General features: G+C 41.0%; 1 protein-coding gene across 1 annotated transcript in view; it reads left to right on the top strand.

The window, feature by feature from the left end:
• Window positions 1-23,110, top strand: part of Pla2g4c (phospholipase A2 group IVC) — a 28,826-nt gene extending 5,716 nt beyond the window's left edge. The window contains exons 4-15 of the mRNA XM_021168383.3: window positions 1,371-1,560; window positions 4,143-4,263; window positions 6,003-6,143; window positions 7,033-7,086; window positions 8,790-8,831; window positions 9,740-9,883; window positions 10,241-10,390; window positions 10,744-10,839; window positions 12,174-12,328; window positions 14,331-14,502; window positions 22,122-22,272; window positions 22,990-23,110. Coding sequence (XP_021024042.2) covers window positions 1,371-1,560; window positions 4,143-4,263; window positions 6,003-6,143; window positions 7,033-7,086; window positions 8,790-8,831; window positions 9,740-9,883; window positions 10,241-10,390; window positions 10,744-10,839; window positions 12,174-12,328; window positions 14,331-14,502; window positions 22,122-22,272; window positions 22,990-23,107 — 1,534 coding nt within the window. The 3' untranslated portion in view covers window positions 23,108-23,110. The remainder of the gene's footprint in view (window positions 1-1,370; window positions 1,561-4,142; window positions 4,264-6,002; window positions 6,144-7,032; window positions 7,087-8,789; window positions 8,832-9,739; window positions 9,884-10,240; window positions 10,391-10,743; window positions 10,840-12,173; window positions 12,329-14,330; window positions 14,503-22,121; window positions 22,273-22,989) is intronic.
• The last annotated feature ends 822 nt before the right edge of the window (window positions 23,111-23,932 follow it).

Raw genomic sequence — 23,932 nt, 5'->3', positions numbered from 1 at the left:
CAGGCATGGTGATTCCACCAGAGGTTCTTTTATTGTTGAGAATAGTTTTTGCTATAGGATGAGGATCTTAAAGCCCACACCCACAGTGACAAATCTACTCCAACAAGGCCACACCTACTCCAACAGGGCCACATCTTCTAATAATGCCACTCCCTGGGCCAAACATTGACAAACCATAACAATCTGTATGGCAAGAAGTTAAAGTCTCTCAAAGAAATCGAAGAAGATCTCAGAAAATAAAGAGTTCTCCCATGTTCGTGGATTGTTAGGAATAACTTAGTAAAAATGGCCATCCTACCAAAGGCAATCTACAGATTCAATGCAATCGCCATCAAAATTCCAACACAATTCTTCAAAGACATGGAAAGAGCAATTCTCAATTTCATATGGAAAAACAAAAAACCCAGGATAGGGAAAACAACAATAAAAGAACTTCTGAGGGAATCACCATCCCTGACCTCAAGCTATACCCCAGAACAATAGTGATAAAAGTTGCATGGTTTTGGTACAGAGACAGACAGGTTGATCAATGGAATAGAATTGAAGACCATGAAGTAAAACCACATACTTAAGGACACATGATCTTTGACAAAAAAGCCAAAAATATACAATGGAAAAAGGAAAGCATCTTCAATAAATGGTTCTGGTCTAACTGGCTGTTTGTATGTAGAAAAACGATAATAGATACATATTTGTCATCTTCCACAAAGCTCAAATCCAAGTGGATCAAGGACCTCAACATAAAACCAGAGACACTGAATCTAATAGAAGAAAAATTGGGAAAGAGCCTGGAACTCATTGGCATGCAGGGAAATTTGCTAAAGAGAACTTCAATGGCTCAGGCTGTAACCTCATGAAACAGGAGTCAGGTTACAGAGTCAGGGTCCTTCGTATAGGTCCTAGAGGAAGGTTTCACCATGAGATGGGGTGCAGCCAGTTTGATTCCCAATCTTGGATGCAATTGGGGAGCAGGATGTGTGTCTTTAATGTAAACTTATTTCTCCTGGTGAGAGATCCTGGAACTTGGATATATGTTAATTAGATCTTCAGAGACTATGCTGTTAGTAGGCGCCTGACTGTGTCTGTGACATGGGAAAAACAGCAATCTGGTAGGATTCTAATATTACATCATAATTTATTTCTTTCATCTTGCTTTCATTGGTCTAAATATTAAGTAAAAGAATCACACAGAGACTGTCCATGTACTCCAGTCCTTGTTTATCCTCCCTAACTTCCTTCTTAACAGTTAATCATCCTTTCCCCAGTTTGTCATCAGGGACATAGAAACAATGGCATGCTAGGTCATCCCTTCTCTAACAATCATCACTCAAAATTCTGATAGCCAACTTATCACTTCTCTTTGTTCCCAGGGCACTGTCTTCACTCTACACCAAGAATGGAAATATGGAAGGGATAGAAGAGGAGCTGAAACATCAGTATGAGAAGAATGAGTGGGACTTTCATGAGGGCCTGGAGAAAGCTATCCAGGCATCAAAGAGGGAGACTTACTCCCTGACTGACTTTTGGGCCTATTTAATTGTTTCCAGGCAAATCAGAGAAGTAAGTCATTCCCAGCAGAGAATGTGGGGTTCCAAACAACTTGACCAATCTCCTCTTTCAGATCATCCAAATCTGGGCACTTAGAGCTTTTACCTACAGACTAAAAATATCCCAGGGTTGATTGGCTGTAAGTAGAAGAATCAGGATCTGACTCATTCGTGCAGTAAAATAAGTAGAAATTATTGGAAACATCTAAGAATATGGAAAGACAAGAGGTTCCAAGGAACCTGTTTTTCTATCTCTGCCATTGGTCATTTCATTTCTTTTTTTTTTTTTTAAAGATTTATTTATTTATTATATGTAAGTACACTGTAGCTGTCTTCAGACACTCCAGAAGAGGGCGCCAGATCTCGTTACGGATGGTTGTTAGCCACCATGTGGTTGCTGGGATTTGAACTCTGGACCTTTGGAAGGGCAGTCGGGTGCTCTTACCCACTGAGCCATCTCACCAGCCCAGTCATTTCTTTTCTTAAATTTACTTTTCTCTCTTTTTGTATTCATATTTTATTCTTTACCTCAGAAAGAATGGAGTTTTCTGCATCTCCACATTCTTAGTGGGAAATATTTTCTCCAGCCACAGAGTACCACTGTGGTCACCTACAGACTCTCCAGCCAACTGGCTCTGGATCCAACCTCAGGTTGTCTGAACACATCACCTGATCTGCTCAATTCATATCAGATGGCTGTTATGATCCAAATATCTGTAACTACCAGATTGAATGCATCATGGATGCATTTTTCATAGGAGAGTCTAAAATGTCCATGGGAAGTCATTCCCAAATGAGGTCTTTCTCCAGTGGATTTCTTCTCATTTTTATAGTTTGATTAGATTGGGTTGAACACAAATGAGAGGGACAGACCCAGTCTGAACTGTGAGGTTGGCATAAAAATAGAAAAAAAGTTGGATGTTTCCAATGATACTGTTAGAGTTTCTTCCAGACTGTGGATCCTAGGGGAACAGATGTTATTTAGAAATGTCAAAATGGGGCTGGCAAGTTGGCTCACCAGTTAAGAGCACTGACTGCTCTTCCAAAGGTCCTGAGTTCAAATCCCAGCAACCACATGGTGGCTTACAGCCATCCGTAGTGAGATCTGATGTCCTCTTCCGCTGTGTCTAAAGTCAGCTACAGTGTACTTTCATATAATAATAAATAAATCTTTGGGCCAGAGCAAGCAGAGCTGAAGCGAGCAGAGGTCCTGAGTTCAATTCCCAGAAACCACAACCATCTGTATAGCTACAGTGTACTCATATACATAAAATAAATAAATCTTAAAAACAGAAAAAAGAAATGTCAAAATGGACCAGGTACCTACCTACAGTCTATTTTTCCTCTTATCTATCCCTACCTTCCTCCCCATCCTTTCTTCTTTCTTACTATCCTTTGTGTCAATCCAACTCTTCTCTCTCCTCTCCCTTAAAATTATTTTATTTAATTTACATATAAGTGTTTTACCCATCTTTATGCTACAAGCATGGAAACTAGATGAGGGAACTGTTATTTCTTGCCTCATGGGTCCTGGAATGGGTCCTCAGAAAATGCTCAATTCCTGAGACATCTTTCCAAACCCCTCTTTGTCCTCTCTCTTTCCCATACTTTGATCTCTCTCTCTCTCTCTCTCTCTCTCTCTCTCTCTCTCTCTCCCCCCTTCCCTCCCTCCCTCCCTCCCTCCCTCCCTCCCTCCCTCCCTCCCTCCCTCCCTCCCTAGTTTGCTTCTCTTTCTCCCTTCTTCCCCCCTCCCTCTCAACATTTAACTTAATTTTTAACTTGGTTGAAATGTAACCAAAACAGGCAGAGTTGAATACATGAATATATTTCAAGCACATTTTGATGAGTTTGGACTCATGCACTTACCTGTGAATTATCTCATGATCAAAGTGCTAAGCATATTCATCTCCTGCAGAAATTTGTTATGCTTCTTGTGTTGTTGTTGTTGTTTTGATTGTGTGAGGTGGATGAGAAGAATACTTTACATGAGATCTATCCCCTTCGGTTATACTAAATGGCACAGGCCAGTCATATGATTCCACTTCCTTTGAGGCATCTAAGATAATAGAACTCACAGAAATGGAGAACAGAATACTGGTGCTCAGTGCCTTGAGGCAGAGGCAAATGAGCACAGTTGTCTGAAGGAGAATGAAATTCTGCCAGATGAGGAAGGACGTGATCTTTCTGTCCACTCTCACCTAGTGAGACTTTTCCTCTACAGTGATCTCTTGGACTCTTACCCACTCTCATCCTTTGAGGGTACCGCACCTTACTCTGTCTGTTCTCTACACATAAAACTAAGAACAGGAGGCTTGTTATGATAGTACAGTAAAGAAAGACACTGCAGTCAGGCCTGAAGATCTAAATTGTATCCCTGGAATCTGCATGGTAGATGGAGAACTTACTCCTGTAAGTTGTCTTCTGACTTTCACATACATGGGAATGGACTTCCTAGATGAAGAAGAAAGAAAGAATATTCTAGAACTAGGTGCACAGTGTACAAATATTCTACCCATTTTGGAGAGACACAACCATATTCTTCTAAACCATGTGCTTCTACCCTGTTCAATATGGGTGGTGCTTTTTTCTCCAAAGCTTCAGGATTTGAATTTGTCCAGTCTAAAGAAGCAAGTGGAAGAAGGAGTGCTGCCCTATCCCATCTTTGCAGCCATTGATGAGGACCTTCTGGCTGATTGGAGGGAGAGGAAAACTCAGAGTAAGCAAAAAATTAGAGGGAATGGGAGGTAGCAAGGGAATGAAAGGCACTAAGCAGGGAATATATATATGGATAAGTAGAATGTATGGATGTTTCCCCTAGACTGCCTTTTGGGAGACCCAGAAGCAAAGGACTCATGGAAAGGGGGCTTTCATGATAGGATGCTCAAATCATACAAGAGTAAACAGTAGTCTCAAAAACCACCAGAGGGCAGGTACTTGTTTTGCGTGATAAAGGAAGCTGTAAAATGGGCTAGGTGAGAGATCCAGGTTAGAAATGCAGTCCCATGACTCTTTAGTACTTACCTGTCATCATCTCAACGGTTCCAATAACTACCCTAGTGCTGGTGGCTTTCCTAGTGTTTCAATCCACAGTCTTTGTCCTGGGATCAATAACTTTTTGTCTTATTTACTTAATATAAAATGCCTTTATTTGTTTGATGAGTATGTCCTTGTTGCTCTGTATCTATCAGGCAAGGTTCCGGGTGCTCACTCACTTTAGTATCCTAAAGCTGAGAAGTTCCTGGGGCTATTGCCCCATTTCTCTCCTCCCAGTGTGGGTCCTTGATAACGTAGTGAAAAGCAACCTAGGAAGCAAAGGGTTCATTTGGCTTCTAGGTCCAGGTTATGGCCCATTATTAAAGGGAAGTCATGTCAGGAACTCAACATCCACAGTCAAGAGCATTTATCTTGTGTATTCTGGGCTGGCTTTCCTTCCATTCATACTGATTTTGCCAAGGAATGAGTGACACTTATAATGGGCTGGGTTTTTCCATATCAGAAATCAAGATATGCTCCCACAGACATACCCATAAACTAACCTGATCTATTAATCATTAAAAATCTTTTAGCAGAAATTCTGGGCTGTGTCAGGTTTAAGGTTGAAACTCATCAGCATAGTCCTTGTATGGTTTTTCCACTTAAATAGGTAGGGCTAACCTTCTCTTTTCATAGACCCTCTCCCAGCAGTCCAGGGGTAAGGTTAATTTGGTCTTAACATCTGTCACTCCATTAATTATCAGGGTACTTTTGACTAATTTGGATAGCTAACCAGGATATTCCTTACACTCTATCTACTCTAATGAGTCTCTTCTGAGCTATGTACTCATTTGGAGAGGGTAGTCTTTCCTCATAGAGGAAGACATTTAGTCAAGAATATATGAATATCTACACTCTCTCCAAACATCCTCTCAAGATCAATGAGACCTTTGGTCATCATAGACTCAATTTTCCACATTGCCACCACTGTCTTTTCCACAACCCCAAGAACATCTTGGACCAAGTATCAGCACCTCTCTTGAGGGCTCTTGTCATTAGTTCCTCATTGGTCTTCCTGTTCCATGTCATCTCCTTCTTCAGTAGCTACCTGGAAGATGGAAATTTCTAGAACAAGCATGGCCATGTGATTTCCCTTCTTACAATAAATAGTTCATAGCTCATCCATTCCACAGTGTCCTAGATAACCCTCATGTCATAGTGTGTCTAGAGTCTTCATTATTACCATGTTCCAGAGTTGCAGCTGTTATGAAGAGGAAGAAAAAGGAGGATATGAGGGCTCAAGTTTGGGGCAGTAATAGAAACAGAAACAATGACTCATTTCCATCTGAATAGGCTCTCAGACACATGTGGAAGGATCCCCAATAATTTGAGATCAGTTGGCTCATTGCCATATGGATCCCCCACACCCAGCACTTGTTTCCAGCTCAGAGCTTGTAGTTTTCCTTCGTTTTGCCTCCCTAGATTCCTGGTTTGAATTCACTCCTCATCATGCTGGCTACCCTGCACTTGGGGCTTATGTCCCCATCACAGAGTTTGGAAGCAGATTTGAGAATGGGAAACTGGTTAAATCTGAGCCTGAGAGAGACTTGACTTTCCTGAGAGGTAAGTAAGGGATCAGGTAAAATTCAGTGGAGGGGAGAAGTGGATGTTGGACAAAAATGACCTCCCAGAGATTCTAGCTCTACTCTACTCCTTCATTGCTAGGAGAGGAGGAGAAGTATCTGGGCTTCCAGAGGAACCCTTTAAGCATCTCTCAGGAACTCCCTTACCTGACAGATACCTGGCACCTTTCTAAATGCTCAAAGGAGATGGCTGATTCCAAGGTTACAGCTTCCGAGAAACAGATTTAGAATGTGTCTATGGGAGTTACATGCAATTCACATCTAAAACACTAGTCCAGTGACTAGCACGTGCTAGGATTTCAAGTAGAGTTATATATCCATTCATTTAGAAAAAAAAATTTGCTGTTCTTTGATTCTGGGTCTTAGATATTCCATTTTGATCTTGAACTAAAACCGTGTGACTGATGCTAGTCTTGAACTTTTATTTCTTCTGAATCCATCTTCCAAATACTAGGACTATAGGTGTGCACCACCATGACCAGTTGTCCTATAATTTTGTGATATATTATGAAGTTCAAAATGGATGCCTAGTTCTGCATAGATAGAAACAGAAACAAAACTGGTATTTTTCTCTATCATCTTCAACTGAAAATGGCACTTTCATCTACCTAATAACTGAAGTAGGGTCTTTTGTTGCTTTTTATATATTTACAGTTTGGCTATAACTCCTCTGTCTCCCATCTCCAAGGTTTTCCCTGCTGTGCTACCGTTGTGTTGAGACTAGAACTGCTAACCGCCTTGACTGTTGTCCACATTTCAGGGCTGCCTCTGTCTACTACAGGAGACAGGGTTGAGATGTAATAATACAACCCTATCACTTCAATTACAAGAAGTCTTAGTTGTTGTTTTTCTCTCTCTCTTCTTTACAGGTTTATGGGGAAGTGCTTTTGCTGATGTTACAGAAATTAAGAAATATATTTTGAGTGAGTATTTGAGGGGATTCCAGGGACCAATCCTAGAGATATCTCTTTTAAAGAAAGAGACACCTTTAATCTCAACATTTGGGAGGCAGTGGCAGGAGTTCTATGTGAGTTTGAGGCCAACCTAATCAGCATAGGGAATTCCAGGACAGCCAGGACTACATAAAAAGATTTTGTCCAAACAAAACAAAACAACAACAAAACCACAAACAAACAAACAAACAAAACCAACCCCAAAACATTTTTTTATATGTGTGTGGGTGTTTTGTCTGCATGTATGTCTATGTACCACATGTGTGCCTTGTGGCTGTAGAGGCCAGAAGAGAGCATCAGATTCTCTGGAATTGGAGTTAAACTTGTTTTGAACTGCCATAGGGCTGCTAGGAATTGAACCTATATCATTTGGAAGCGAACCCTATCTTCAGTCTCCAACTTGAGCTTCTTTTTGATAGTGACTGTGTCATGAGAATGCTAAATTCCTTCCCTGCTCTCACTATCCTGTGAGCACTGATGTAGGAAGAATGGATGGCAGTTTGTGCCTGGAGCCACATCATAGCTCTGATCAGTATGATATATGCTTTGGCTAACCAAATGCTCTTTGACACAATACTTCCTATAATGGAGACAATAGTATCTCCAGCCTCATGTGTTAGAGATGAGAGTTTTAAATGACTTAATGTGTAAGGTTCTTAGAGCAGAGCCCGGACCCTAGTAATCATGTTTGACTAATTTATAATAGCAGTCATGTAACCAGACAGAATGAATCTGCATTTTGGTGAGCGTGAAGACAAAACCCACAGCCAAGAGGTGAAACAGTAGATGAGAGAGGCCTTACCTATTACCAGTGTGGGCAAGTAGAGTCAGGCTTTGACTGCAAAGTGATGTCCTTTTCCAACAAAGGAAGTGTGAGCACTTATTTGGAGAGGTTGTGAGTATTTATTTGGGAAATCATTTCAGAATTGGCACATTTTTGGGCACATGTAATTTAAGATGTAGAGCTGAAGTGGTGGCTTATTGGTTAAATCATTTGCCATGTAAGCATGAGGGCATGGCAGCCTGACTGAAAATCCAGCCTTAGGTTACAGAGGCATGGGAATCCCTAGATCAAACTAGGAACTAATGTAGCCAAATTGGTTCACTCTGGGTTTGATTGAGAGACCCTGCGTTGATGAATAATGTGGAAAGCAGTAGAAGATAATTCCCAGCATAAACAGTGAGCCTCCACATACAGAGTTGGAAGGTAGGCATGGAGTTAGGTCTTGAGATTCAATATCAGCAAAGCTTCAGTGTATTGTGGCCAGTCCTACAAAGGAACAGCCATAGAGAAACTTGCCTTTGATACACTCAATGTAGGACTGGTAGTGTACACCTGTGATCCCAGCACTTGGGAGATGGAAGCAGGAAGATTAGAAGTTCAAGTTCATCTTCATTTATGTAGTGAGTTTGAGACCAGTCCAGTCAATATGATGCACTGGGGGTAGGGAGGAGGTATGGGATGTGGAACAGTCAGAGGGTGAATGCGCGGTGGTGGTGGTGGGGATAAAATATGTAGTGTAAAAAAAATAAATTAACTAAGAACACACACACACACACACACCCAAAGACATATGTGGTGTTTAAAAAAAAAAGAAAAAAAAAACCATTCAACATCATAGCCAGTGTCTGTATTGTACAGATAAACATTCTGCATTTTTATACTCTTACAGACTACTTCAGGAACCTCTTTGGAAAATTGAAATTTATAGAAGGTAAGCACCCTGGTTACTGTGAATCATGGATAAGGACATGGATAAGAAGTTGCATAAGCCAGCCATAGGTCTCAAAATGTCATGGTTATGCTCACTTGCCACTTTATGAAGTGCTGTTTTTAACTCAACTGCTCAATGTGCTATGAGTGTGAGCGTGAGTGTGTGTGTGTGTGTTTGTGTGTGTATGCATGTATTTTTGTGGGTAGATGTGATGCATGTATATATGCACATGTATAGAGGCCTGAAGATGATATTTTGTGCCTTCTTCTATCACTCTACCTTATGTGAACAGGGAGTTTATTAATAGGGCAGACTGACTGTCCCAGAAGACTTCAGGATGTTCCTGTGTTCACCATCATTGCTAGGCCACTTTAGTAGATATTGGAGATCTGAACTCAGATTCTAATGTTTGAGTAGCATGTAGAATTAATAAACTCCATATTCACACAAGGTAGAGAAAGTGATAGAAAAAGGGTCTCCACACATGTACACACACACACACACACACAGATGGAGCCATCACCCTAGCCCCATCATAGAAGTTTTTTGACAGATGAGGCCACTGAGGATCCTGGGCTGATAGAGAAACCTGAACTGGAAAGGGTATGTGTGTGTGTATGTGTGTGTGTGTGTGTGTGTGTGTGTGTGTGTGTTAATGTTCCAGGAACCTGTAATGGGGGAGGGAAAGAAGCCCTATCTTGAATGTTCATGTGCCACATTGAATGAGGGAGGTAGGCTTCTGTATATGCTAGTTGGCAGCCAAGTGGGCCTAGGAGGACCATTCAGGTTGTAAGGAGTTGCTGGTGGGAGCCTTTGCAAGTAAAACACATGGAAGCTGGGCTGTGTACAACAGCAATATCTGGAAAGTCAATGATGGTAGTGCCACTGGTGGCATTTTTATTTCTTAGGACCAATGACATACTCAGAAGCACCAAGGATGAAGGTGGATGCAATGCTCTTGGATTTAGTGATGGCTTATTTCACAGATAAGAATGACCCCAGCATCAAGGATAAGCTCTGTGCCCTTCATCAGGCTCTGGGTGCTGAGACAGGTTTGTGCATGAGGACACACTTGCAAATTCCCGAGAGGGTGCTAAGTGGGTAGAGAGCATAAGGAAAGGGTGGAGGCCGTTCAAGGACAAAGAGGCAGGTAGCCTGGAGATCTTTTCTCCTTCACTGCCCCTTCTACAATTGAATGTGTGTACCAGTGATCCCTGATGCCCTGATACGTCCTGAGTTTTCATAGGCTTCCCTAAATGATGGCATGTTTTCTTCTCAGAGGAAATTGCTCTATGACACAGCCTGTGCCAGGTCACCACAAGAGATGAGATAGACTAGGCCAAACAGTGGCTGTCAGCAAGGGTACATGTCTGTCCTGAGCAGGTAATCACATGTGTTTCTTGGGGCAGATAAATTTGGCATAGAGATGGCTGAGATCATCCAGAATTGGAATGAAACCTCCCCAGAGAAAAAGGAACAGTTTCTGGATCATGTGTTGGATTGCTTCAAGAAGACACAAGAAGACACCACCACATACAGTTTGATGAACTGGAACACGGGTAAATGCCAGCACCATTAGACCCCTCCTCTCTTGTCCCCACTAGTGTCCATTACATTTTCCTACCCCTGTGACAAAGTACATGGCAGAAGCAACTTAGATTGCTTTATTTTGACTCACAGTTTGAGGACATAATGTTTACTCTAGCAGAAGGAGTCTGAGGAAGCAGAGGTGGGGTGGGCAGACAGAGAATAGAGAGAATGCCTGTCTTTGGATTGTGTCTGAGGGTCTTCCACACTTAATTTCAACTCTGTCACTACAAAGGTCATTGCTTCACTATAGGACTTTAGAGGAGTGACAGCATGTGCCATCCCATGATGCTTACTTTGTACCTTTTGATTTCTGTGTCTCCAGGTCTAGTTTGGGACCGTTGTGTTTTTGTGAATGAAACTCGCAAGTGTGTTTCCAAATGGCAGTGGGGAACTGTTTACAACTTCCTCTATAAACACGGTGAGAATGCTTCTCTTTTCATGTTTCTAATCTCTCATGGGCTAGAGTAGGCTGTGGAGAACATGGGGTGATCTCAGCTCATCCTTTTCCTGGAAGTGCAGAAGTGGGTGTGGTGCTCACTGGACAGAGTGGTGGAACTTCCCCATGGTAGTGGTTCACAGTGAGAGACAAGCAGTCTTTTCAGTATCAATAGAAGGCATGGTAAGGTTCTTGAAATGTTGGTGTTTTCTTCCAGCTATGAAAAGATTTAGACATCCACCATAGTTTTTCCTTTCATGATCTGACATCCTTCATTCATATAGAATAGACATAGGCCTGTGGGATACTCTAAGGCTGCTTTATAGTTTTAGCCACTTCTGTCTTCTTGTATGGATGTCCTCTTTCCAGGCTATACCAATCCCCAAACATTTAAAGTTCATCCACCACTCTTTTTTGATAACACTACCTACCATGAACATCTTTGTATGTCTTGTTGCCTTTGTAGTTTAGGAAAAGGTAAGTTACCTAGGAAGATGAGTTCTACAATGTGGTTAGCTTGGTCAGCACCATTCATGACTTGAGAAGTCACATCACTCTGTTTTCAGTGGTTATAGCAAAATACCCCAGGCTGGATACTTTATAAAGAAAAGGTTTATTTAACTCATAACATTAGAAGATATGATGGCCCCCATCTATTCACCCTCTGATTAGAGTGCTACTTGTTGTAACATAATGTGATGGAGCAGCCACATGTACAAGGGACTTAGTCATGGATGGGTGGGACTAATGGAATAAATAATTCGCTCTCATTTTTTTATGGTTTTAGAGCTTTATTGTAGAAAGGCAGGGAGAAAGAAGGTAGAAAGAGGGAGAGAGGCTGGCCATGGCCACGTGGAGAGAGGGGGAAGGGACAGAGAGAGAGAGAGAGAGAGAGAGAGAGAGAGAGAGAGAGAGAGAGAGAGAGAGAGAGAGAGAGAGAGAGAGAAAGAGGAGGGACAGAGAGGAGAGTAAGAAAGGTGAGAGCTTAAAAACCTTTTTTTTTTTTTTTTTAATGAATTTGCTCTTTCCAGAGCTTATTCAATACAACACAAATCACTTCTAAGGCTGGTGCTTCCACCTTCCACTAAGCCCCTTCTCTTAAAGATTCCTCCATCTCCACACTTCACACTGCTGACCAAGCTTCCAGTGCACGAGTCTCTGAGGAGCACAGTCAAACCATGTCTAGACAGTGGCAGAAGTGAACTCTAGCAGGACATGAGTCTCTGCTCACCATTCTGAGACAACAGCTCTGTATAAACTGCTTTCTATACCTACATTCTGGCTGTAGATTAGACAAGTTCTTCTCCTGTATTTAGGTAAAATTGCAGATGAGACCATGTGCAGCCGAGAGTTTCTCCATCTGGTGGATGCTGGTTTTGCCATCAACACTCCCTACCCACTTGTTCTGCCTCCTGTGCGTGAAACTCACCTCATCCTCTCATTTGACTTCAGTGCTGGGGACCCATTAGAGGTAATTGAAGAGAAACTTTTATGTATTTGAGATGGCCTTGCACAGCGATGGGGCTATGCAGGAAAACACTTAGGGTCTGGCTATGAAGTGGGTATCGGGCAGTTGTGGTCTCAGGGCACTATGGCATGCATGGATCCCCTAACATCATGCATGGATATACTTAAGTATCATATATTTAAAAAGCTGTAAGATTTTTGCAGGCTGGCAAGATGACTCAGCTGGTAAAGGTACTTGTTCAGTCCTCTAGGCAGACTCATGTGGTGGATGTCATAAATTGTCTTCTGATGACACACACATGCACACACACTAAATAAGTGCATTTAGTATATAAGTATATATATAATATTTCCATTTCTGTTATTCATATATATATGGTTAGAGCTAGTTATCCACACTAACATAATAGACATTTCTTAAGAAATGCATACAGAAACTTAAAAGTGTATTTATATTTGATCAATCTCAGATCATCAGGCTTGGGGGCAAATGTCTATAGCTGCTTACCCATATTGCTACTGGGTAGAGATTTATATTTTACATTTATGTTTCTCTTGGCTGAGTGCTATTGCTAGATTTGAAGTATACCTTAGAAGCCCATGTTTTCAGAACGTGGTCCTTTGATGTAGAGGTTGGGAGTGTTAGAATACCGAGGAGATGCAACTAGTGCAGTGGTCTTCACCCTTCCTAATGCTGTGACCCTTTAATACACCTCATGTTGTGGTGACCCCCAGCCATAACATTATTTTTGTTGCTACTTCATAAGTGTAATTATGCTACTGCTGTAAATAGAATATAAATATTGTATTTTCCAATAGTCTTAGGTTTCCCTTGTGAAAAGGTCATTCAATTCTCAAAGGGGTCGAGTCTCACAGATTGAGAACCACTGGTCTTTTGGGCGGTCTCTAGTTCATTGGGCTTATTCTCTCAAAGGACAGCAAAATACTTTTTCCTTCTGTTCCCTGACATTAGCCATTTTGTTCTGTCATACACTTCCAATACATGGCCAACTGATCAGAATCTGAAACCATTTCCTTTTTTTCTCTGTAAGTCTTTGGTGTATGTCTTGGGTATTCTGTACAGCAGTGGAAAGCTGACTGACTTACTTCCATTGTAAGAATCATGAAAAGGAGTTTCATGGCTGACTTTCCATTTCTGTTATTCTATACTGGAAACTGGCTTTGTCACCATTTAACTCTCCCATTGAGGGAGATGTTAAACAGTCTCTCAGAGAGGAAATGAGATTGGCTGGTTCTGATCATCTGACCCATAGCCAAACATTATATGGAATTGTGGAAGAGTTGGGGGAAGGATTGAAGGATAGATATTTCACAGGAAGCCAAACATAGCCAAGTAACCTGGACACTTGGGGGCTCCCAGAGACTGAACCACCAATCTAAGAGTGAGCATAGACTGGACTTAGAACCCTCCCTAGCCATCCCCTTACATATGTAGCAGATGTGGAGCTTGGTCTTCATGTTGCTCTCCCAACAACTGGAGCAGGGGCTGTCTCTGAATTTGTTACCTGCTTGTGGAACCCGTTCTTATAACTGAGTCTCCTTGTCTGGGCTCAGTGAGAGACAATACCTGTATTCCTGCAGTGACTTGATGTGCAGTGTGTGTGTGTGTGTGTGTGTGTGTGTGTGTAATACTCAGGGGGTGCTCCCCCTTCTCAGAGGAGAATGGGGAAAGGAAGTGCGAGACAGACTGGGGTTTCTGATATTGGGATGTAAAGTGAATAAATAAATTAATAAAAACTAGGAGTCTCTCAGGGAGGAAATAAGATTGATTCTGAATATTTGTGGGTATCCCCTCATCTGAGCACGTTGACCTTTTTTCAGACCCCAAAGTTATTCTCAACCCTTGCAAAAACTATTCACTAGCCCTGATTGAATACAAGATGTCTTCTGTACAAACCAAACTCAATAACAATCATGCACTGTACTCCTGAGGTCTTTGCTGAGATTTCAGTGTGTCTCAAGGCCACATATTTTCCCCTTCTCAGACCATCAGGGCCACAGCAGATTACTGCCAACACCATGAAATCCCCTTTCCTGAGGTGAGTGAGGATCAGCTGAAGGAATGGGCCAAAGCCCCAGCAAGCTGCTATGTCCTCCGAGGGGAAACAGGACCTGTTGTCATGCACTTTACTCTGTTCAACAAAGACAACTGTGGAGGTAGGTGTGTGAGCAAAACAGGGTAAGGAGTCACAGGACTGGGCTGTCAGTGCTGTATCTTAGGGATACTTGATCCACATTTCAACACCTGAAGTTCAAGAGAATGATTAGGAAGCCTCATTCTGTCTATCCTGTGGCCTCTAAAAGGGTGTCATATTTTAGTTTCTGTTTAGGACAGTTCTTCCTATTTCCTCTTTTTATTGGGACATTTGTGTTCTAGCTGAATGTATTGTTTCTTCCACCTGGGCATCCACATTCATTATACAGTCCTGGATGGACAATTGTAGGTGTGGCTCAGCATGTATCATGGTGATCCTATTAGTCTCGGCCCTGCTATATGTACCAGACTGGGCTCTCTGGACCTCTCTACCACTCTGCCTTCAGAGTGGGGTTCCTTATAAGGGATATAGTATAAAGCCTGTCTTTTTTCTTTCTATAGATAGGGACTCACTATTATCACCCAAGGTAACTTTGAACTCAGGATCCCATTTCCTCAACTTTCTTTTTTATCATCATTATTATCCTTTAATTTTTTTTTACATTCCAGTCATTATCCCCCTCCCAGTCCACCCTGTGATTGTTCCTCATCCCATTCCTCCTAGAGGATGCCCCCCTCCCCCAAACCTCCCCACTCCCTGGTGCCTCAAGTCTCTTGAGGGTTAGGTGCATTTTCTCTCACTTGAGGCCAGACTAGGCAGTCAGTCTGCTGTATATCTGACGGGGGCCTCAGACCAGCGTGTATGCTGCCTGGTTGGTGCCTCAGTATCTGAGAGATCTCTGGGGTTGAGTCTGCTGGTCTTCCTATGGGGTTGCCCTCCTCCTCAGCTTTTTCCTAACTCAACCCCAGGGGTCCCTGCCTTCTGTCCATTGGTTGGGTGTAAGTATCTACATCTGACTTTCAGCTGTTTGATGGGCCTCTCACAGGGCAGCCATAGTATTAGTAATACTGTCAAGCCTTGAAGCCTCCCCTTCAGTTGGATTCCAATTTGTGACAGTCACTGAACCTCTTTTCCCTCAGTCTCTTTTCCATTTTTGTACCTGCAGTTCTTTTAGATAGGAACAATTCTGGGTCAGAATTTTTGACTGAGGGATGGCAACCCCATCTCTCTACTTGATGCCCTGTCTTTCTCTTGGAGGTGGAGTCTACAAGTTCCCTCTCCCTACTGTAGGGCATTTCATCTAAGATCCTTCCCTTTGAGTCCTGAACGTATCTCATCTCAAAGGTCTCTGGTACATTCTGGAGAGTCCTCCCACCTCTTTCCTCCTGAGGTTGCCTGTTTCATTATTTCTGCTGGCCCTCAGGGCTTCACTCCTTTTTTCCCCTGACCCTCCCAATATCATGTTCCCCCTTCCCCTTTCCTCTTTTCTCCAGGTCTTTCCCTTCCTCTGCCCCCTGGAATTGGTTTCTTCTTCTACTCAACTGGGATTGAAGCATCCTCACTTGGGCCCTTTGAATTGTTAAACTTCTTGAGTTCTGTGGATTTTATCCTAGGCATTCTATACTTTTTTGACTAATATTCACTTATAATTGAGTATATACCATGCATGTCCTTTTGGGTCTTGATGATATTTTCTAGTTCCATCTGTTTGCCTGCAAAAGTCATGATGTCCTCATTCTTAATAGCTGAGTCGTATTCCATTGTCTAAATGAACCACATTTTCTGTACCCATTCTTCCTTTGGGGGCATCTGGGTTTTTTTCCAGTTTCTGGCTGTCATAACTAAGGCCACTATGAACATAGTGGAACACATGCCCCTGTGGCATGGGTGGGTGGGGGCATCTTTTGGCTATCCAGAGTGGTTGTCCAAGTTTGCAGTCCCACTAGCAATGGAAGAGTGTTCCTCTTTCTCCACATACTTACCAGCATTTTCTGTCACCTGAGCTTTTGCTCTTAGCCATTTTTATTGGTGTGAGGTGGAATCTCAGGGTTGTTTTGATATGCATTTCCCTGATGACTAAGGACTTTGAACATTTCTTTAAGTGCTTCAGAGTCATTCAAGATTTCTCTGTTGTGAATTCTCTAATTCTATGCCCCCTTTTTTGATTGGTTTGTTTGGTTTTTTTGGAGGCTACCTTCTTGAATTCTTTATATATTTTAGATATTAGCCCTATATCGGTTGTGGGGTTAGTGTAGATTATTTCCCAATCTGAAGGTTGCCGATTTGCCCTATTGACTGTGTCCTTTGCTGTACAGAAGCTTTTCAGTTTTATGAGGTCCTGTTTATCTATGCTGGATCTTAGAGAGTGAGCCATTAGAGTTTTGTTTAAGAAATCTCCTCTTCCCCCAGACCCCCCCCTACTTCCCCTAGCCTATGAGTTTGAGGTTCTTTCCCACTTTCTCTTCTATTAGATTTAGTATATCTGGTTTTATGTTGAGGTCCTTGATCCACTTGGACTTGAGTTTTGTGCAAGGTGACAAATATGTATCTATTTTCATTTTTCCACATACAGACTGCCAGTTAGACCAGCACCACTTATTGAAGATGTTTTCTTTTTTCCATTGTATATTTTTGGCTTCTTTATCAAAGATCAAGTGTCCTTAAGTGTGTGGTTTTATTTCATGGTCTTAAATTTTATTCCATTGAGCAACCTGTCTGTCTCTGTACCAATACCATGCTCTGTACTATAGCTTGAGGTCAGGGGTGGTAATTTCCCAGAAACTCTTTTTTTTTTTTCCTTTTCTTTTATTGTTAAGAATTGTTTTTGCTATACTGAACTTTTTGCTTTTACTGATGGATTTTAGAATTGCTCTTTCTATGTCTTAGAAGTATTATGTTGGAATTTTAATGGTGGTTGTGTTGACTTTGTAGATTGCTTTTTGTGGGATGGCCATTTTCACTATGTTAATTCTATTCAATCCATGAGCATGGGCAGATCTCTCCATTTTTTGAGGTCTTCTTCAATTTCTCTCATGGGAGAATTGACATTCTTTTTTTTTTTTTTTTTAAAGAAGGGTGTTGGTTCCCTATTTTCTTTCTCAGCTTATTTATCATTTATATACAGGAAGGCTACTGATTTATTTGAGTTAATTTTATATCCAGCCACTTTGCTGAAGTTGTTTATCAGCTGTAGAAGTTCTCTAGTAGAATTTTTGGGGTAGTTCATATATACTATCATATCATCTACAAATCGTGATACCCTGACTTCTTCTTTGCCAATTTTTATCTACTTGATCTCCTTTTTTTTTTTTTTTTATTGCTCTAGCTAGAACTTTGAGTACTATATTGAATGAATAGGGAGAAAGTGGACATCTTTGTCTTGTCCTTGATTTTAGTGGGATTGCTTCAGGTATCCTTTGTTTAATTTGATATTGACTGTTGGTTTACTGTATATTACTTTTATTATGTTTAGATATGGGACTTGAATTTCTGTTCTTTCTACTACTTTTAACATGAATGGATGTTGTATTTTGTCAAATGCCCTTTCAGCATCTAATGAGATGGTCATGTAATTTTTTTCTTTGAATTTGTTTATATAATGGATTATGTTAATGGATTTTCATATATTGAACCCACCTTGCATCCCTGGGATGAAGCTTACTTGATCATGGTGAATAATGATTTTTCACATATTCTTAGATTTGGTTTGCTAGAATTTTATTGAGTATTTTTGCATTGATATTCATAAGCAAAATTGGCCTGAAGTTCTGTCTTTTTGTTGAGTCCTTATGTGGTTTAGGTATGAGAGTAATTGTGGCTTCATAGAATAAATTTGATAGTGTTCCTTGTGTTTCTATTTTATGGAATAGTTTGTGGAATGTTGGTATTAGCTCTTCTTGCAGGTCTGGTAGAATTCTGCCCTAAAGCCATCTGGCTGGGAGTTGTTTTTTTTTTTTTTTTTTTTTTTTACTTCTATTTCCTTGGGGGATATGGGCCCGTTCAGATAGTTTACCTGTTCTAGATTTAGTGTTAGTATGTGGTATCTGTCTAGAAAATCATCCATTTCATCTAGATTTTCCAGTTTTGTTGAGTATAGGCGTTTGTAGTTAGGATCTGATTTTTTGAATTTCTTCAATTTTTGTTGTTATGTCTCCCATTTCATTTCTGATTTTGTTAATTTGGATACTGTCTCTGGGCCCTCAAGTTAGTTTGGCTAGGGGATTATCTATCTTGTTGATTTTCTCAAAGAACCAACTTTTGGTTTTGTTGATTTTTTTTTTTTTTTTTTATAATTGTTCTCTTTGTTTCTATTTGGTTGATTTCTGCCTTGAGTGTGACTGTTTCCTGCCTTCCACTCCTCTTGGGTGTGTTTGCTTCTTTTTTTTCAAAAGCTCTCAGGTGTGTGTTAAGTAGCTAGTATTGGATCTCTCCAATTTCTTTACCAGGGCACTTAGTGCTAAGAATTTTCCTCTTAGTACTGCTTTCATTGTGTCCCATAAGTTTGGATATGCTGTTTCATCATTTTCATTGAATTGAAAGAAGTCTTTAATTTCTTTCTTTATTTCTTCCCTGACCTAGTTATCACTGAGTAGAGAGTTGTTCAGTTTTCATGGGTATGTGGGTTTTCTGTTGTTTTTGTTGTTATTGAAGTCTAGCCTTAATCTGTGGTGATCTGATAGGATGCATGGAATTATTTCAATCTTCTTGTATCATTTGAGGCTTGTTTGTGACCTATTATATGGTCAGCTTTGAAGAAGGTTCCGTGAGGTGCTGAGAAGGTATATTCTTTCATTTTATGTTGAAATGTTCCGTATATGTTCCGTATATGTTCAATCCATTTGGTTTATAACTTGTATTAGTTTTACTGTGTCCCTGTTTAGTTTCTGTTTCAATGACCTGTCCGTTAGTGAGAGTGAAGTGTTCCCACTATAGTGAAGTTTCCCACTATTATTGTGTGGGGTTCAATGTGTGTTTTGAGCTTTAGTGAATTTTCTTTTGTGTATGTTGGTGTCCTTGCACTTAGTGCATAGATGTTCAGAATTGAGACTTTCTCTTGGTGGATTTTTTCTTTGGTGAATATGAAATGTCCTTCCTCATTTCACTTGATAACTTTCATTGAAAGTGTATTTTATTGGCTATTAGGATGACAACTTCCGCTTGTTTCTTGGGGATTATTTGCTTAGAAGACTTTTTTCCAGCCTTTTACTCCGAGGAAGTGTCTGCCTTTGTTATTGAGGTGTGTTTATTGTATGCAGCAAAATTCTGGATCCTGATTGCATATCCAGTCTGTTAGCTTATGTCTTCTTATTGGGGATTTGAGTCTGTTGATATTGAGAAATAATAGAGACAGATGATTGTTAGTTCCTGTTATGTTTGTTCTTACAGGTGGCATTATGTGCCTGTGATTCTCTCCCTTTGGCTTTGTTGTGAGATGATTAGTATCTTGTTTTTCCTTTGGTATAGGTACCCTTCTTGTGTTGGAGTTTTCCTTGTGGTATCCTGTGTAGGGCTAGATTATTAAAAAGATACCGTTTAAGTTTGGTTTTGTCCTGGAATATTTTGCTTTCTCAATTTATGTTAAGAGTTTTCCTGTGTATAGTATCCTTGGCTGGCATTTGTGTTCTCTTAGGGTCTACATGACCTCTGTCCAGGCTCTTCTGGCTTTTAGTGTCTGTATTAAGAAGGCTGGTGTAATTCTGATAGGTCTGCCTTATATGTTATGTGGCCTTTTCCCCATACATCTTTTAATATTCTTTGTTCTGTGCATTTAGTGTTTTGATTATTATGTGATGAGAGGATTTTCCTTTCTGGTTGAATCTATTTGGTGTTCTGTGGGCTTCATGTACATTTATAGCCATCTCATTTTTTAGGTTGGCAAAGTTTTCTTCTATGATTTTGTTGAAGATGTTTTCCATTTCTTTGAGCTGGGAATATTTGCTCTCCTCTATTCCTATTGTTCTTAGATTTGGTCTTTTTATTGTGTCCTGGATTTATTGGATGTTTTCAGTTAGGAGTTTTTTATGTTTTGAATTTTCTTTGACGGTTGTATCAATCTCTTCTAAGGTATCTTCTACATTTGAGATTCTCTCTTCTATCTCTTGTATTCTGTTAGTGATGCTTGCATCTGTAATTCCTGACCTCTTTCCTAGGTTTTCCATTTCCAGGTTTGCCTTCCTTTGTGTTTTCTTTATTGTTTCTATTTCCTCTTTTGAAATTGAACTGATTTGTTCAATTTCTTTATCTGTTTAATTGTGTTTTCCTGTATTTCTTTAAGGGATTTATTTGTTTCCTCTTTAAGGGCTTCTACTTACTTACCTGTGTTTTCCTGTATTTCTTTCAGCGAGTTATTTATCTCATCCTTAAAGAAATCTATTATTCTCATGAGATAGGATTTTAGGTCAGCTTCCTGTTTTTCAGGTATGTTGGTGTATACAGAGCTTGATGTGGTAGGAGAACTGCGGGTCCTGATGATGCCAAAGTATATTGGCTTCTGTTGCTTATAGTTTCACGCTTGCCCCTTGCCATCTGTTTATCTCTGGTGTTAGCTGGTCTGGGTGTCTATGTCTGGAGCCTTCCTCCTGGTTTCTTCAGGTCTCCTTGGAGGCCTGTGGCCCTGGCTGTAGCAGACCTCATGTGAATCCTTCAGAATGTAGGGTCTTAAGAGGGGCATGCATGCTGGTGACTTATTACCCTAGCTACAGAAGATCTCCTGTGAAGCCTTCAGACTGGTGCCTTTAAAGGAGCTGACAAGCTGGGGACCTTCCCTAGTGGAAGGTGCAGGCCAGAAATTTCTCAACTTTATAAGTACTGAGATTGCAGCCCTGAGTCACATATGGCTTTACCTGTTTCTTTCTACTGCCCCCCCTTTTGTTGTTTTAAAGTTATTTTTAAAATTATTTTTAGTTATGTGTGTTTGTGTTGGTCTGTTTGTGCATATAGATGCTTAGAGGACAGAGGCATTGGATCCTGTTGAGCTGGAATTATAGATGGTTATGAATCACCTGGCACTGTTGCTGGGAACTAAAGTTCAGTCTTCTGAAGGAGCAGTATGAATTTTGCTAAGCCATTTCTGAGCCCTTGTTCATTTTATTGTTAAGACAGAATCTCACTATGCAGCTTAGCCTCAGCTTAAACTCACAATCCTCCTTCCTTGGTCTCCAGGTGTTATGATAGGTGTGCACCACCAAGCCCAGCTAGCATATCTGCTCTCTTTCTTTTATTTTTTAAAAGATGTTTTGTTTTTATTTTATGTGTATGGGTATATTGTCTGCATGTATGTTTGCTTAAAATGTGCATGCCTTTTACCCAATGTTGCCAGAAGAGGGCAGCAGATCCTCTAGAACTGGAGTTATAGATGGTTGCGAGCCACCATGTGGGTGCTGCAAACAGAGTCCATGTCTTCTGGAAGAGTAGCTATTATGACTAACTGTTGAGCTATTTTTTTCTGCCCTCTTTTGTACTTTTTTTAAACAAATATTCATTATTCACCTGTATCAGTCATAGCTCCAGATAATACAGGTTAATGTGGAAAAGGAGACATTCTCTTTTCTTTGTGAAGGGATGAAGAACAGATAGTAAAACATATGCTTCATTTCATAAAGAAGTGTAAACCAGTACCTCTTTATTTATAGCAGCCATATGGTGGGACAGCTGGATTTGGGGTACAGAAATACTTTACCATCCCTGGACATCGAAACAATCATAATTTGACATGTTTTTCTTGGTTTGGTTCTATTTCAGATGATATTGAGACATGGAGAAAAAAATATGGGACAGTAAAACTATCTGACTCATACACACCAGACCTGGTGAGAGATTTGCTGAGGGTATCCAAGGAGAATGTGCAGAAAAACAAAAGTAATATCCTCAGTGAGATGAGGAAAGTGGTTGGGTGAGTGTCAGGCTACAGCTGATTTGACTTCTGAGTTGGATCTAGTTTCAGAGAGCTAAGTTACAGTAATCTGGTGTGAGAGTTGTGGGTATGGTTGTCAATTGATGTCTACCTCAGTGAGTGGCAGAGGGTTTGCCTTAAGCATATATCCCATGCCTGGAATCCCTTACACAGGGACTGGAGGGTGGTATCTAAGTGATAGAACTCTTGTCTAGAATCCCCAGTAAAGTGTTGGGGATATGGCTCAGTGATAGAAGCTGTGCCTAGAATCCCCCAGTGATGGGCTGGGGACTCGGCTCAATTGTAGATTCCCTGCCTAAAGCCCTGCAGTGAGTGATTAGGGGTGTGGCTCAATGATAGAGTACTTATTTAGTATATATGAGACCCTGGGCTTTATCCTCTGTCCTAAAAATAAAAAATTATGTGAAGACAGAAACCACTCTTCCCACATAGCTTGCATCTGTGTAGGGGAGAAAACAGTGAGTAGTGCTGAAGTCAGTGGCTTCCAGAGGCAGAAAGTAGCATGGACTAGGTTGCTATGGATGTTGAGACTGCCCAGGGGGCCAGACTACTGAGGATTTTCCAATAACCAAAGAGTATTCACTGAGTGGCCACCCCATCACAGCCCTTGAAAACTGACAGTGAGTCCTCACTCATTGCTGGTCCCAGAAATGCCTAGCACATGACTTTCAGAGCTGCTTTTCATTCCACTCTCAGGAATCCTGGGAACATCCCAAGAGTGAACAAGGAGGCCTGCTTGGGAGACAGAGTGCAGGATTCCCAAGGCTCTCAGACTGTGGAGTTTAAGAAATCCCACAACATATCTAAGGATTAAGGATCCCTTGTAAGTTCCATCTTTGTTTTGTCCTCCTACGTCCAGACCCAAAACATCCCCATGTCCTATATGTGATCAGTGGGTATCCTGTAGAAGCTTCTAGTTCAGAGTCAAGGCTTAGTGTGTGATGGCAGATCAGATTGATTTAGCCAGAAGCATCCAGTTTAGAGATAAAGCTTAATGTGTAATGGCAGATCAGATGGATATAGTCAGAAGCTTTCAGTGCAGAGCCAAGGCTTAGTGTGTGTCTTAGTTAGGGTTTTATTGCTGTGAACAAATACCATGACCAAGGCAAGTCTTATAAGGACAACATTTAATTGGTGTTGGCTTAAAGGTTCAGAGGTTCAGTCCATTATCATCAAGGTAGGAACATGGTGGCATCCAGGCAGGCATGATGCAGGAGAAGCTGGGAGTTCTACATCTTCATCTGAAGGCTGCTAGCAGAATACTAACTTCAGGCAGCTAGAAGTAGAGTCTTAAAGCCCATGCCTAAAGTAACACACATACTCCAACAAGGCCACACCTCCAAATAGAGCCAATCCCTGGGCCAAGCATATACAAACTATCACAGTATGTGATGGCAGATGGGATGGATGTAGCCAGTTTGAGCCTCAGCTTCTCCTTTGTAAAGATTTCACAGCATGTGTGCTTATAGTAGGTTAAGGTAAGTTTGTAATGATCTTAATTTTAAAGTTTGATTTGTTTATCTCATATGCATAAGTATTTTCCCATGCATATATGCATGTGTGCTATGTGTGCTGCAGAAGCTCAGGAGGGCCTTAGATTTCCTTTGAACTAGAGTTACAGATGGTTGTGAGCTGCTAT

This window comes from Mus caroli, unplaced genomic scaffold (assembly GCF_978045245.1).
Source record: "Mus caroli unplaced genomic scaffold, Mus_caroli_1 scaffold_8, whole genome shotgun sequence".
NCBI classification, from domain to species: domain Eukaryota; kingdom Metazoa; phylum Chordata; class Mammalia; order Rodentia; family Muridae; genus Mus; species Mus caroli.
Note: the sequence above shows the minus strand (reverse complement) of the source record. Positions and strands in the feature narration are given on the sequence as shown.